Source organism: Temnothorax americanus, unplaced genomic scaffold (assembly GCF_048541705.1).
Source record: "Temnothorax americanus isolate GAGA-0224 unplaced genomic scaffold, ASM4854170v1 Scaffold14, whole genome shotgun sequence".
NCBI lineage: Eukaryota > Metazoa > Arthropoda > Insecta > Hymenoptera > Formicidae > Temnothorax > Temnothorax americanus.
This window is the reverse complement of record NW_027509275.1, coordinates 1,945,217-1,959,765: the sequence shown is the minus strand read 5'-3', so window position 1 is coordinate 1,959,765 and position 14,549 is coordinate 1,945,217. Positions and strand designations below refer to the sequence as shown.

The following is a 14,549-nucleotide window of genomic DNA, read 5'->3' as shown; positions in this document are numbered from 1 at the left end:
CATCGATAGAAATGCGATTCGACCGCTACTTCCAGATTATGAGCACGAAAATCGTCGAATCGAACGGCTCGGGTAATTTAGTGTTGTAATTTTTACATACAGTTTATTAATTACATTACTGTCAGTTTCAGTGGACAATTGGCGAATTGGTTAGTTCCACTCAATTAATTTTTTAATTGTTCGCGACGGCTATATCACGGTAATATATGGCTATTTCGTGAAGCGCTTTTTACGAACTCTCTTTTATTAAACGCAAACGCGATAGGATAGGCAATTATAAACTATTTTATTTAAAAAAGTGATTACTTTTATTAGAAAAAATCCTTATGTCACGATTTAATGAATTTTAATACAGAAAAAAATGATGTATTAACATCAGTTAATAACGGTTTAAATAAATATAATTTTATTTAATTTAATAACAGTATTAATAAAATGAATAACATTTCATTGAAACACGAGTATAATATATTTGTTTCATCAATACTGTCATTGAATTAACAGGATTATTTTTAATTAGACTGCTGTTAACTAATGCTGTTAATTTAATATTATTTTTTTCACGTAAGATATTATTTTGGAGCGCTACGGGACAAAACCGAGAATCAAAGACGACTTGTTACCCGTTGAAAGTATCCGTGGCCATGGCTACGTAGTTCAATATACACGTGCTTGTGCATATAGAGGCGCTAAGTAGGTGTTCCACTCTACTTCCATTTAAAACATGTCTACTCTCAGGCTTCTTTTTCTCTCTCTCTGTCATTATATATGTCTGTGATCTCACCTCGCTGTATATATTCTACAATACATACACAGATTGTGTTGATAACGATAATATCCTGGAATCCTGGATAGCTAAATCTGTCGAGGATAGATTTTAAAATTATCTACTACAAATTTTGTCGATAGAATCCCAACGGATATATATAACAGAATCTGTTAATAGACTCTATAATGGCAGATTGAGTGCAGAAATTGAACCATTTGAATGTTTACAAAAAGACAGATTCTATGCGGTTTCTGTCGACAATCTGCTGTCAGATTATATCGGCAGGCTCTGCCATGAACACGAGTTTAATGCGGATACAGATGATACCGGATCTGCAATAATTATAAGCAAATCTGCTGTCAACCTGTTGTCATATTGCGAGCAGTTTGTGCTTACTGAGTTAGTAGTCATAAAATTAGTATATATGTCATAAAATAATTTAAATAAAAAATATGCATAATAACAATATGTTAATATTCATTTTCTGTCTATGAATTGATAATAAGGTATGCACTCTAATTCGTAATACTTATATTTGCAAATAAAATCTTATCTATATCTTACTGGCTGACGATCGTCATCGAGCAGCGTATTTATACAGATCGTGCCATTAATACAAAAATTACTAAATTACTGGAGTATTTTATAGGTTAAATTATTTTCAACGAAAGACTTGTTAGATCTCTTTCATATATATTTTAAAATATCTAAGTAATACAAAACCGTGACACTCCCAGTCTGTCAAAAATATTTTGCAAAGTGTCTGCTACAATTTTTTTTCATAGAACGTCAACAGAAATATGACAAAATCTGTTGACAAAATATGATGGCAGATTGACTGCAGAAATCGAACAAAATCAGCCACTTTATATAATGATATGTTTCATTTAAATGATTACGAAGTGATAGATTTTGTTCAACTTCTTTCGGCAATCCACTGTCAAATTATGTTGACCGACTTTGCTAACCGAATGTTGCAGCGATTAATAACAATCTGTCGCGATATTCTGCTCGGGTGTGCTGATAAATTGTTAGCATCCTGCTGACATTTTGCTTACTGGGTTAACACAGATTTCTGCTTCGCTTTCATTCATCTTCCACGATAACTACCGGCAGATAACAGTGTCGAAAGATTAGATAATTGGAACTGTGATTTCACCGCAGAGCAACATATCAAAAACCATGAACTATTTTTTCTAGAATGAGTTATCGTAACCGTGAGTATTTTCCGGTGATAGCTGCACAGGAAGGGTCATTACGTCAGTCTACTGTTGGGAAATTGAAATTGCAGCCATGGAATGCAGCAACAGCGTGTCAGAAACTACTGGGATGGCAAGCGGCGTCGAGGCAAGAGAATCCCTGCCATTTAACACATTGGCAGAATTGTACAGTACCCTGGAGGATGGGTTAACAGAATCACCATTGGCATACATCACAGAATCGGTGGATTATGTGTACCGAGGCTCAGATGTCGTCGCGCAAAAGATTCCGCTGGAAAGGGTGGACAGGGCCGAGCAACCCAGAACCCTGGTCTGTCACGATATGAAAGGTGGTTATCTCGAAGACAGGTAATTTAACAAAATGTTCTAAGCTAATCGCAATTGTGATTTGTAATCATGTCGGTGTTTGTTTTATATCTCTACAGATTCCTACAGGGTTCCACCTCCCACGATTCTTATGTATTTTATCACTGGAGCATTGTCGACACGTTCGTTTACTTTAGTCATCACTTTGTGACTATCCCGCCCTGCGGATGGATCACCGCGGCTCATCGTCACGGTGTAAAAGTCTTGGGTACCGTGATCACGGAAGGGAACAATGACACTTGGGACACGATTCTCGCGTCACAAGAGGATGCGAGAAAATTTGCAGACGCTTTGGTATCGATTGCAATAAGTTATCAATTTGAGGGCTGGCTCTTGAACGTCGAAAATAAGATCAAGCGAGAGGATATTGATAATCTGATTTATTTCATCAAGTATCTAACGGAAAGCATTCACAACGAAATTGAAAATTCTGAAATTATCTGGTACGACAGTGTGACCAATAAGGGTGAATTAAACTGGCAGAACGAACTTAATGACAATAACAAGTAATGTACCTTAATTTATTAGCGTATCATTTGTTCTCACATTTCAGTTCTATCGACACATATTTAATAACAATTGTTTCTATTTTAGAGAATTTTTCTTGCACTGCGATGGTATATTCTTAAATTATACTTGGACGGAATCGCGACTGATCAGTAGTCGTCTACTCGCAAAAGAATTGGGTCGCGATATTAAGGATATTTATGTTGGATTAGACGTTTGGGGGAGAGGATGTCCAGGAGGAGGCGGCTTTAACTCAACATACGTAAATATTTTACTTCTATCACACGTTACACGCGTATCGTTACCTTATTTTTTTGCAATAAATTCAGATATAGTAAAAATAAATTTTTATTCTTAAAGGCGCTGAACTTGATACGGGAACAAGGGCTTTCAGTTGCTATCTTCGCTCCTGGATGGACACACGAGTACTTTGGTCCAAGCGCTTTTCCAATTCTAGAAGATTTATTTTGGGCTCAGTTGTTCCCTTATTTATACGTACACGTACCCATTTTCGAAGACGACACATTTAAAACTTCCTTCTGTCGAGGTGCTGGTATCTGCTACTATTATAATGGCGAGGTAAATAATAATAAATAAGATGTCTCGTTTAATTAATTCAAAATTTTCGTTAAAATATTTGCGATACATTTTAAATTAACTTACACATGCACGTGCGCACGTTTGTTTGCGTTTAGGAACATTTTGAGCCGTATATGATAAACGGCGAAAGCACACCCGAAAAGAAAGCATTTTACAATCTGCGAATGCAGCAACTGCAATTGGCAATTCCTGTGCCATACTTGCAATTTACGCGATCAACTCAACGAACGCTTCCTGGAGATGTTGTTAATGAAGAACATAATAATGATGAAAATAATAAAAGTAACGACACCAGTTGCGATAAGAAAAAAACCCGTATAGAACGCATCTACGAAAATAGAAAGAACATCATACGAGTGTGTGGTAAAGTCGTCGAGTTTGAAGACAAATTATCTGCCGTCGATGTCAATACTTTCGAATTTTGCGATAAATTTTCCTACAACGGCGGTGGATGCTTGAAGCTGGTCACCAGAGATCCTAGACTACATCACAGGTGAGAATATATCCAGTGAAATATAATAATTTGTAAAAAAAAAAAATATTTGTTTTTTAAAGCGTAGTTATTATTCAATATATACCATTACTTTGTTACAGATTATTCTTGGTGCATATCGATTCGAAGCAAGATATTCATGCGACCGTCATTTATGCAGGACCTGAGGTCACCGCCTCGTCGATCGAGTTTAACAAAAATCCCATTCTAATCCTGGGTAACAACGGTAATTTAAAATCGATCCTACCGTACGATTCTGTCGGAGTGAACTCCAAATGGAGAAAATGGTAAGCTTAACGAGTCACTGTCGAACCAGCATTGACGCTAAATCGTTCGTCTTACAACTGACTGTATTTTTTATAGCTCTTATTTGACGACCTTAAGGACCGTGGATGAGATCGGCGTATCCTTCCTGACAGAGTGCGAGTGTTACTTAGGCGAGATCGTTTTGGAGAGCACGAGAGTTTCGTGACCGGCTTTACAGTTACATATTAAGATTCCGCGCGAGAGCGAGACAGTTGCGCATAGTAAACGTATTACGTCATGATAAAAGCATATCACAAAGTCCTTGGATTGCGTACAGAACCGCTCCTTAACGATTACACCTTAGATGCTCTTCCTCGCCTGCTCCTCCTCCTTCTCGTTTCTGCCGATCGAGAGTCACTTGGGTGAAAGGCGCGCGTAAACTGTTCCGCGATAGACCAATCGTTCGATTTTATTAGACCACTCCGGCATTCTACCGAGGGATCAGGTGCGAAGTTGTACTACGACTAAAAACATTCCTGCGACAATGTCGATGGATAAAAACAAAATTGCTCGCCTGTGGCAAGCATTTATCCACGGTATTCAATGGCGAAGCTGACATCTTTGACATCTTAAGTAATTCGTTAGCTTAACGAGACTTCTATTACAAGGATATCTGCATTCTTCGATATAGCAAAACGCATGCCGCAACGGCACGGCGGATGCGAATTCTGTTACAGCCACTTAGACGCGGCCAACTTCTTACACCGGATATTACAAATCATCGGCATTTGCGCACTCACACGGTTAAACGAATGGTATTTGTGCTTAAAGGTGGGCATGCGGCCACGCGTATTTGATATATGCATTGTAATCAATGTGTCGCCTACTGAGAAGATGAGACGTATACACATATATATTTAATTGCATTGAGACCCTCCGGTGCTGTGCAATCAAGTCGCCGACGCTTTCCAACTTTACTCATTGTCAGTTGCGACGACGTGCATGCACAATATGTTCTTGCGAATTTCTTAAGGAGGCTCTTACCCGGCTGCTCTAATCAATGTAGCAACCGAAAAATTATCATTAATAATTGGTTATAAAATTATCGGAAAATTAAATAAAAAAATAAATAATGATTTTTACATAGTGTAAGAGTAAATTATATGTTCTATTAGTGTAAATATTAAAATTTATACAATAAGTCAGTTGACTACGTCAGTGCTAAAGAGCAGAACATGCGCGTGTCACAACGTCGTCTGTAGCAGTCTGCAGCTAAGTGAGGTGTAGCCGTGTAGCGTTGTAGCGAATGATGCGATGAAGAGATGGAGCCAAAAGAAAGATATAACGTGAGAATGCTGAGAGGGAAAATGAAAGGAAAATTCGCGAAAATAAAGGTTGTCAATGCGCGAGAGAATAATTATGCCGCTACCATACAGCGCAGAGAAAAGACATATGCAAGTGAGGTTAGAAACTTCGCGCTATTTTGACACTCGGAAGATCATTCGCCTAACCTGTCGTACGTCATATTAAAACTACAATATCTTTTATAACTCATCGTCAACACCAAGTTTTCTTCTTATCATTAGAAAGATTATTATTTTAACTACAATTCCTTAGTTTTTTGTTTACCTGGCTCGCAAACTTGCCAAGAAAATACATCACTTCCGGTAAAAATTTTAGTGTTTACCATATGCCCTGTGTTAAAAATGCGAATTTCAATACTGATATTTTTACAGTTTTTATCGTCAACCTATGCTCAAGTTTTGGGCATCGGTCCGTTGTGGTTCACTTTACAACATATATTAATTTCATAAAGATCTGTCATATTATGATCGAGGTAAGAGCCTCCTTAAATCTATCGCGGGGAATTTTGTGTGAATCGATTTTCTCGTTAAAATTTCAAGAAAAAGGATTTTATTCACGTATATGTAATGCGTCGTGTATACATTTTGCACTTTTTAATTTGCATTAATATAAAAGAATTCTTTATTACACACATCGCGATTTTTTTATTTTCATGCTACAGTAACTTCGTTTTCTCTGTTAAATATTCCCACGTATATGTTACAAAAACTCGAATACTCGTTCGTTCGCGTAAAGATACACGGGGCGATGCGAGACACTATTTCTTAAATATATTCTAATTAACGCGTGTATTGTTATATATTTTTAAGCATATTTCTAAAATATATTTTAAAATGTATGTATGTGTGTATTTATTCCCGATATATTGGATACCCTCTCGCTTTTTTATTCTCTTTCTCTGTTCGTAAGTGCAAGCACGCACGCACGTGCACACATACGATAAAAAAAGAGAAAAGTGTTTGTTTATCGTGCAGAGCGTATCGAATGTTTGAAGAACGATGCGGAAGACTGCCGCAAAACATTATATCAAGTCGATCTAGAATTCTAGAACGCAAAGAATTTAATATACTTGGTTTCCCTCGTGATTTCACTTATTTTTCATGCCATAAAATTATATCTACTTTTTATTTTTTTCTTTTGTGGAAGATTAATTGTCAGACAAAGAAATATCTTTCAGAGAAAAACTTTTATTAGAGAGAAATATATATTTGGCACACATTTTTTCTTTTATATATTTTTTTATAGCGTTACCATTTTCAGTGCTTGTTTGATGCAAATGAGAAGAAGAGATGCGCGTAAAGAAATATTCGTTATTTTCTTCCGGGTGCGAAGCTTATAACGCGAACCGAGGGTTTCTTCCTGGCTCAATAATTTATAAATTATTTACAAGAGGTGAAGCGACCGTAACGTTTCCACCGATTATTCGGCGTGTATCGTCCGCTGTTCCACGAAAAGAAGAATTATTCATGGTATATTACGTTGCGCGCGCGTTATTTCTACCGGCTTTTATAATCGCTTCTTCCTCAGGATCCCGCTTAATGGCGCAATCTTAAACGCTCCAAGCGTGTTAGCGAATTATTGCGTAAAGAAAATTTATATATTCGTGTCTTTTAATTTATCATTCGCAGTCACACACATCACACGCAGTCATGAATTTATTGTTTCAAGCTGGATATACTCATTTAACAACAATCTTTTTTATTTGACAGAACCATTAAGATTGTACAGTCAGAATTTTGAAAATCCCTATAAATATAAATATATTTTATTATATTTATATATTTTCTATCTTATATATAAAAATTATCTTAGAAAAGAATTTACATCATCACACCTTAAATCAATTTACCTTAAAAAAAAAAAACAGAAAAAATGTAACTTTTTTCTTAGATTTTTTCTTCTATCTTCAAATCTAACAAAGATATAAATGGAAACTGTGTTGCTCATCCCATACACAACATGCACGCACATGCACACACTTTCTACTTTCTTAATTATACTTGTTTATGCAAGTTTTAAAACAGTTGACTTTATAATAATTTATTTATTCGTCTATTTGATATTACTGTTAAAGTCTAGCGATCAGTTGGAGCATGGATAGATCGCGATTCTCTCAAACGGCTACGGTGCTCGTGAAAAAGGTCAGATTATTTCATTCTTTAGGAATGCTCGCGGTTGCGAACAATCCCTCGCTGCTAATAATTTCTAATAATTTCTATTGCCTTTTTAGATTTCCCTTGAGCACAAACTTTTTTTAGAAAAAGGAAATGAGAAATTATAGAACGGACAAAATTATATTAGCTTTCGCGTATTATTGCAAGGATTACGCAGCAAAATTTATTTCTGAAAGGCTTATGATTTTTTGCATTATTATCCTGGAGGCGGAGAAAACTTCATTATATATATATTGTGTCTAACTTATATCTTATACCTTGCATATGCGTCAATGCATATATTTATTAGAAAAATATAAAAAAAGGTTTTATAAGCATTCAGAAAAACACAAATGTATGTATATATACCATATGATTATAATAACTATACTCAAAAGGTCTTAAATTATCAGATATAGATATATAAAATAGCATTAAAAGATCCAGAAGAAAATATTGTAACACACACGTGAAAGATTAGCTTTAATTTATTTATAAAGATTAGGTAATGTGTGCAATTTTACGGATGATTACGGACAATTTTATTTGAAAAATCGAGAGAAACAAGGAAGTCCATTTTAGAAAGGATATGTGATGTACGACATCAGACGATAGTATATGATCTTGTAAACCAAATGGGCTTCTAGAACACAGGATAACCGCAGCTCTTCGTGACAAAATTGAATTGTCGATCGGTGTAAGCTAAATGTCGAAAACTTTCTCCCGTGGCACGTACCGCGTGCGCATATTGTATGTAAAATGTGCAAGTAGGCAAGGTGCGCGCGAGAAATTGATTTTACAGTGACATTTGTACTTTCTACAGGCATGTACAAGGTGTCCCTCGCTAAGCGCATTCAATAAACACAATGTAAAAATTATCGAAGTGGTGTCCATCAGACTTTTGCATTGTTGCATTATGATCGTGTTTCTGTCCAATTAAGAATAAGTCATCCAAGAGCAAAAAAGAAATTTCTCATCGGATAATTGACGATTGCGAATATATAATCCGTTTTGGCATCTGTGAGAAAAATTCTCTTGATCAATACAGTAATCTTTCTTTCTCCCAATTCCCACGTAATTACGTACGCGATTATACTGACGTAGGGGATTGTTGTTCGGGAAAGAAAAGGATTAAGTCTTAACCGTTTTATACTCACTGTTACTTTCCATAACATGTGACTACCGTATAGAAATGACGCACTTGTTGTGTTTTGATAGTAAAAGCAGGCATATGATTTACGTATCAATATTATTCAAATGAGCTATAGTAATCCGACAGAAATAATTTGATTTGAATGATTGATTTAAATGATTTAAATGACGTTGATCCTAATTTCGTTCAATGTTAGTCTCTTATACAATAAAGTAATTCTTGAATTTTGTAATTCTTTAATCTCTTTTTTAAATATATATTTTTTTAATTATTCTGGTTAAATTATCTTTTTTTTATTTTATAGTTCAACTGTCGATATTTCGAGTTATCTATGTGAATATTTTCTGTACGCAAAATGACATGCACGATTTAAAAAAAAACAGTTTCAGTATTGGATGGTTAATATAAAAAAAAATAACTAATTGCACTTATACGGTTTAACAAAAAAATCCGAAGAAAAGAATAATTATTTCTTGTAATTTTTGTGATGTGCGCGATACAATCTTAATTTTATAAGCTCCGCAATGTTCCATTGCGTCCTAATTTTGAAAATTTCGAGTTCAACTGAAAGAAACTACTGCTCCTTTTTTCTGAATTAAAGAAGTTATTTTCTCAATTGTGTTATTACGTCACTTCTGCAATTAAGTAGCTCTGTAAAAGAAATGACGAATGCGGCGCGGAACTTTCGCTACCATTGATTACGATTGCAATTTTACGTACGCGTCTAGAAGCGCCTTCCCGGACAAACGGATCGTTCCGAAGACAATTTGCGGAGAGAGGAACCCAGACAGCGGCAAACGGCGATTCCAGGGCTCGGCTTCTTTTCTTTCGCGTTTCTCCGATGGATGCCGTTTTAGAAAGGCGGCGGAGAAACCTCTATAGAAGCGTACCGAGAATTCATCTCAGTGGCGTACCGTGTTATCGAGTTTACACGCTTATTTTAACGTATATCGAATGCCATCAGCGAAAAGAAGATTGTACCACAGTAGAAAGTTAGTTTGGTCTTTTAAGACTGATATACTTAGACTTAAAGCACTATATTGTTTCTAACGTTTTGATAGTATTTTAATTATAATATTTTAATATAATACTTTAATTAATCAAATATTGTATAAAATATATTTGTTAAGAAAATATTGAGGAAAAACAAATATAATATATCAAGAGATTTAACTGCCCTAAGTGTATGTCGAAGAAATTAATTTTATGAGAATGGATTGAATAATACGGCATTTGATGCCGTATTGATGTACTTAAAAACGTATTTATTTATATAATTTTATGTTTGAGAAATGAGAAAAAATTTTCTATTTCGTTATATCTTTCATATAAAATGTTTACTGCCACGAATCTTTGGACAGCATAAATCTCAAAGATTTTATCTGAGATGCAAAATATTCTTTTTAGATGTGTTGCATCTGTCTACACACACACACAAAAAACAGATTAATTTAATTAAATAAAGGAAGATAATATTTCAACTTTTCAAAAAAGAATATAATTTTTTGAGTTTTTATGTAGTGTCTTCTTCAAAATGTAATAACTTTTTTGGAAAAATGTTAAACTCTCTTTATCTTGTTCTTATTTCTTGTTCTTATTGTAGCTATAAAATGTATTTTTAATAATATGTCGTATACTTTTCATTCAATTCATTCCCAAAATTACATATTTTATATGTAGTCAAAATAGGTAAGTTTGTTAAAAAGAAATATATATGTTAAAATTGCATAAGGGGAATTTTTTTAAACTGTACTTGATTAAAAAAGATAATGCTAAAATAACCGTCAATTATTTGTCTGAAACAATATGCGGGTAGTGCCTTTAGTTTTAATAATGTTTCTGTTGCTCATGCAAAACTCTTTCACGCCATTTCAAGACAATTGTCGACGATAAGCTCCAACGAGAAAGCGAGCGCGAAAGAAAAGATTGCAATATTACGACCATCTTTATAATATAAAAGTTAATAGCATTGATGATCAAATTATCATTACGCTAATAAATCGTCATTAGAAAATCAGAAGTGACCACGGCATCGAAACGGACAGCATATTCATTGGAAGTGGCGCAAGTGCCATTATTGAAATTCCAAGCTGATATAATTTGAGTTTCATTTTACTGTGACGTAAGCGTACACTTGGCTTAGTTTCGTATGCGAGATGTCGAGAAGTCTTGCTTGTAACATACTGTTGTAAGAAGAGATAATTGCGCGGAAGCAAACTCTATACGCGAAAAGAAGAATTCTAGATATTCGTAACGTTTCGAAAAATAATTTCAATTTTAATGAACAACGTTTAATTTAAACATCCAGACAATATATACGTAATGCGAGTGCTTGTTTGTTATTTTCTACGAACCCAGCGAATCTTAAAATCCTACTTATGTAATATGATTTCTTTCATGTTTTCTTTTCAAGTCGATTTAATTTTTAATAATTAAAAATAAAATATAAATTAAGGTAACAATCAAAATAGAATTTATGCGATACGCGAAACGTAACATTTTCGAAAAGAGAAAATGTATAATTCTTCAGGAGAAAAAGAGTTCTCTTCTCTTCATAATTTTCGACACGGAATCTTCTATTTTAGAAAATAGAACTTATTAGAACGGGAAAAAATTGAAGGGTTAAATTTCCTAAGTTACACTAACAGTAACACTAAAGTAAAATAGCAATGAATATATCTTTGATATCTAGAGATAATTATTTTATTTAACAAAATTTAAACTTGCTTTATATCTGCATATAAATTGAATTCATAAGATACAGAGAGTTCTTGAATTCTATATTGAATACTTAAATTCAGTTACCCATTTATATATTGTAGTAATTTCTTCAAGAAATATACTAATTGATAAAATATAATTTACATTTTGAGAACCATCTACGTATAACGTATTTGAAAGAATAAAATTTAAAAAATATAAAATAAGAGAACTAGGCAGACATTAAATCCTTTTTCTTGAAAGTTTCTGATTTTGAAATAGATACGTTTCGATACATTTTTGTGCCTAGTTTCCTTCTTTTTTCTTTTCTTGCTTTTTTTCGCAAGAGGAGCAGTGAAAAGTGAGAGATTCCATGCACGTTATCGTGCATCTTACGTACGTTAACGGTTTCGTACAGCACTGTATACGGCAAGCTCCTGCTGTATGTAGCACGTACTTGTGTAGAGGTAATGGCCGGGCAATGTGCAATGCGTGCTGCACGTAGACAGGAGCAGACATTTCAACGACGTGTATACCAGTAAAGGAGGATACCGTAAAGAGGCGCGCGCGATTAACTTTTCAGTGTGCCGGACCGCATCCGACTACGTGGCGTTGTTGCGGCTCAGCTTGTATTCGTCGTGCTTCGCGAATTATCTCTCCTGCACACGTTAACTAGCACTCTAGTACTTAGGTCTCCGACAATTATATACTTTACGAAAGATGATATTCCCTTTACGAAAAATATTTATTTCTACATTGTAATTTTTATCCTGACTAGGAAGTAGTGGTTGGTATACGGAAATAATTAGGAAGAAAGTTTCACTTTAGAAGGAACGTTGTATTACGTATTATTACGAAAACAGTTCTGCCTTCTTCTTTTTAAAGATATTAAAATTAACTTACGTCGAATAATTCTCGCGCAATTTATTAAGAAAACGGATAATTTCAAGAAAGTTTTAAGCGCTGCATATTTTTGGAACGTGGCATTCACTTGCTCTTAGCTCCGTTGTCGTTGCGTGCAAAAATATATCGCAAGCAACACACGAAAGTATGCGCCTCGAGGCGAAAAGATATGCTCTAGAAGGTTACAGGAGGCTCTGCCGTGTGCTCAGCGCATAAAGAAAACTAATTAGCTAAGTACTGAAAGAAAGAAAAAGAAAGAAAACGGATGCCGGCTTCTTTTTCGTATATCATAATCGCGGACGATGCGGGGAAAAACGTAGATTCTCTCAAAACATTTATCTCCAAATTATGTATCCTGAATTTTTTTCCAATGTTGATCTGCATGTTGAATTATATTAAGAAAAAAATAATTATATGATAATATGATTATAAAAATCACATTTAAGATACTGAACTATTTTCTCATTTTTCAAGCTAAAATATTTATTGAATTCCCTCAATATCTCAATTCTAAGAAGCACATAGAAAAAAAGAATTTAGTAATTAAAAAATTACGGAGTCTGTGAAAAACACAGTAAAGAGAAAAATATAAAAAATAAAAATTAGAGATCAAATATAATGTACTCATGCTTGGTTGAATTATATTAGCAATATTTGATACACTTAGAGATTATTCTTTTTGAAATTCTTCATGTAAGTCGTAAGATATGCTTTTGCTTCGTTTATTATGCTTTATATAAAATGCTTTTATTTCTATCCTTTTCCAAAACGCTCGCTTCATTCCTATTCATATGATTTATATAAATTTCTCATAATTATCATAACTACATGAAAAGTACAGAGATGCTTTACTCTTACATATAATGAAATTTAATAGGAGAAAAAAAACAGCAGTTTTTTCGACCAATCTCGCTATCTGGTAAATTATAACGTGTGTATAAAAGTAGAAATAACTGCACTTTAATATGCGTTTCCGGGTTGAAAGACCATACTCAGACACTTAGTTAATGAGTGCAGTCGACCCTCCCTATTTTTTTATCACCTCCATTCTCAGCGTTTCTTTATTCTTAGCGCTCTTAATTATATTAATAGCATGTTCTTAGTGTCTCCTCTCGTGCTGTTTCTCCGTTACCTAACATTTGCCACATGACCACATGGCAAATACAATGAAAATGTTATCTCGTGCGTGCGCACAATGACATTTTCAGTCTGTGCACGTGTCGTTACAATAAGTGTGGGAAAGTGACAGAAAGTGTTAAGGAGAGAAAAATTGATTTTGACAAATAATTATAAGTTTTTCTTCTTGGAAAGTCTTAAAATCTTTGAGTTTTTTTTTAAATTATAACTTTTAACCAAAATCTGACGTCACAAACCTCTTTGTAGCTCGCAAATTAATAGCAGACTGACTTGTAAAAACAAGTCAATTGCATTATAAGAATTGCTTCTCTAAAAATACGCGGAAGCCAAGCGAAAAGAAAGCGATACTGCTAAAAACAAATAGAAAATGTAGGATACATAGTTATAGTTTCTCATACAAACCTAGTTTTTGAAAACTTTACTTTGGATTAAAAAATTATTTCATATTTCGTCAAATTTTCCCCCACAGCAGCTATCGATATACATATGTATAAAGGTAGAACAATTTATAAAAAACATAAAAAAGATATTTTACACACAATCTTTTTAATAACTTGAATAATTTAACTAAATGAAACTTCATACTCTTTTACTTGTATGTTAATTTAATAGTCGTTGTTAAGATAAGTAATTGTATATATATAATTTATAATCGAAGTTCTTCCATGCTTAAAAAAATAAACAAAGATATAAATCTTTCCATTTCTAAAAGGTTACTAGTTTCAAAAATAAAACTAAATTCATCTCTGTATTATGTTCTTCCCGATTAGTAGCGGCGTATTACTTTGCATAAAAAGAACCGGTTGCTAAACAATTTCAATCCTTTTGGAAAAAAAAACCGCGCGAGAATGCGAATTAATTCCTGTCCTAAACCTGAATACGTTACGATCGCGTAACTTGCGTACGAACGTAAATTAATGCATTTCCCACTGACGAA

At 34.1% G+C, this 14,549-nt stretch overlaps 2 protein-coding genes across 7 annotated transcripts in view; one reads left to right on the top strand and one right to left on the bottom strand.

The window, feature by feature from the left end:
• The window catches only part of LOC143894637 (sodium-independent sulfate anion transporter), a 153,381-nt gene that overhangs the window by 128,006 nt on the left and 10,826 nt on the right, over window positions 1–14,549 (bottom strand). The window lies entirely within an intron of this gene.
• Window positions 789–6,404, top strand: Engase (cytosolic endo-beta-N-acetylglucosaminidase). 6 transcript variants are annotated; one of them, XR_013256137.1, is made up of 10 exons: window positions 789–1,168; window positions 1,841–1,986; window positions 2,061–2,337; window positions 2,415–2,861; window positions 2,950–3,124; window positions 3,223–3,441; window positions 3,558–3,955; window positions 4,057–4,242; window positions 4,319–5,664; window positions 5,938–6,404. XR_013256137.1 is itself a non-coding variant. In XM_077401092.1 (9 exons), the coding sequence occupies exons 2-9, from the start codon at window positions 1,971–1,973 to the stop codon at window positions 4,425–4,427; spliced, it is 1,827 nt and encodes a 608-aa protein (XP_077257218.1). In that variant the 5' UTR covers window positions 789–1,168; window positions 1,841–1,970; the 3' UTR covers window positions 4,428–6,404. The 6 variants fall into 6 exon arrangements, 5 of the variants coding, with proteins under 5 accessions (XP_077257218.1, XP_077257222.1, XP_077257220.1 ...); XM_077401092.1 differs by having other exon boundaries at window positions 4,319–6,404; XM_077401096.1 differs by lacking the exon at window positions 1,841–1,986 and having other exon boundaries at window positions 2,008–2,337; window positions 4,319–6,404.

What these genes read in the sequence shown, in the direction of transcription:
- Engase (XM_077401092.1), top strand. An exon ending in GGTGGTTATCTCGAAGACAG is followed by an intron (nt 2,338 to 2,414) that starts GTAATTTAACAA and finishes ATATCTCTACAG; the next exon opens with ATTCCTACAGGGTTCCACCT. An exon ending in AACTCCAAATGGAGAAAATG is followed by an intron (nt 4,243 to 4,318) that starts GTAAGCTTAACG and finishes TATTTTTTATAG; the next exon opens with CTCTTATTTGACGACCTTAA.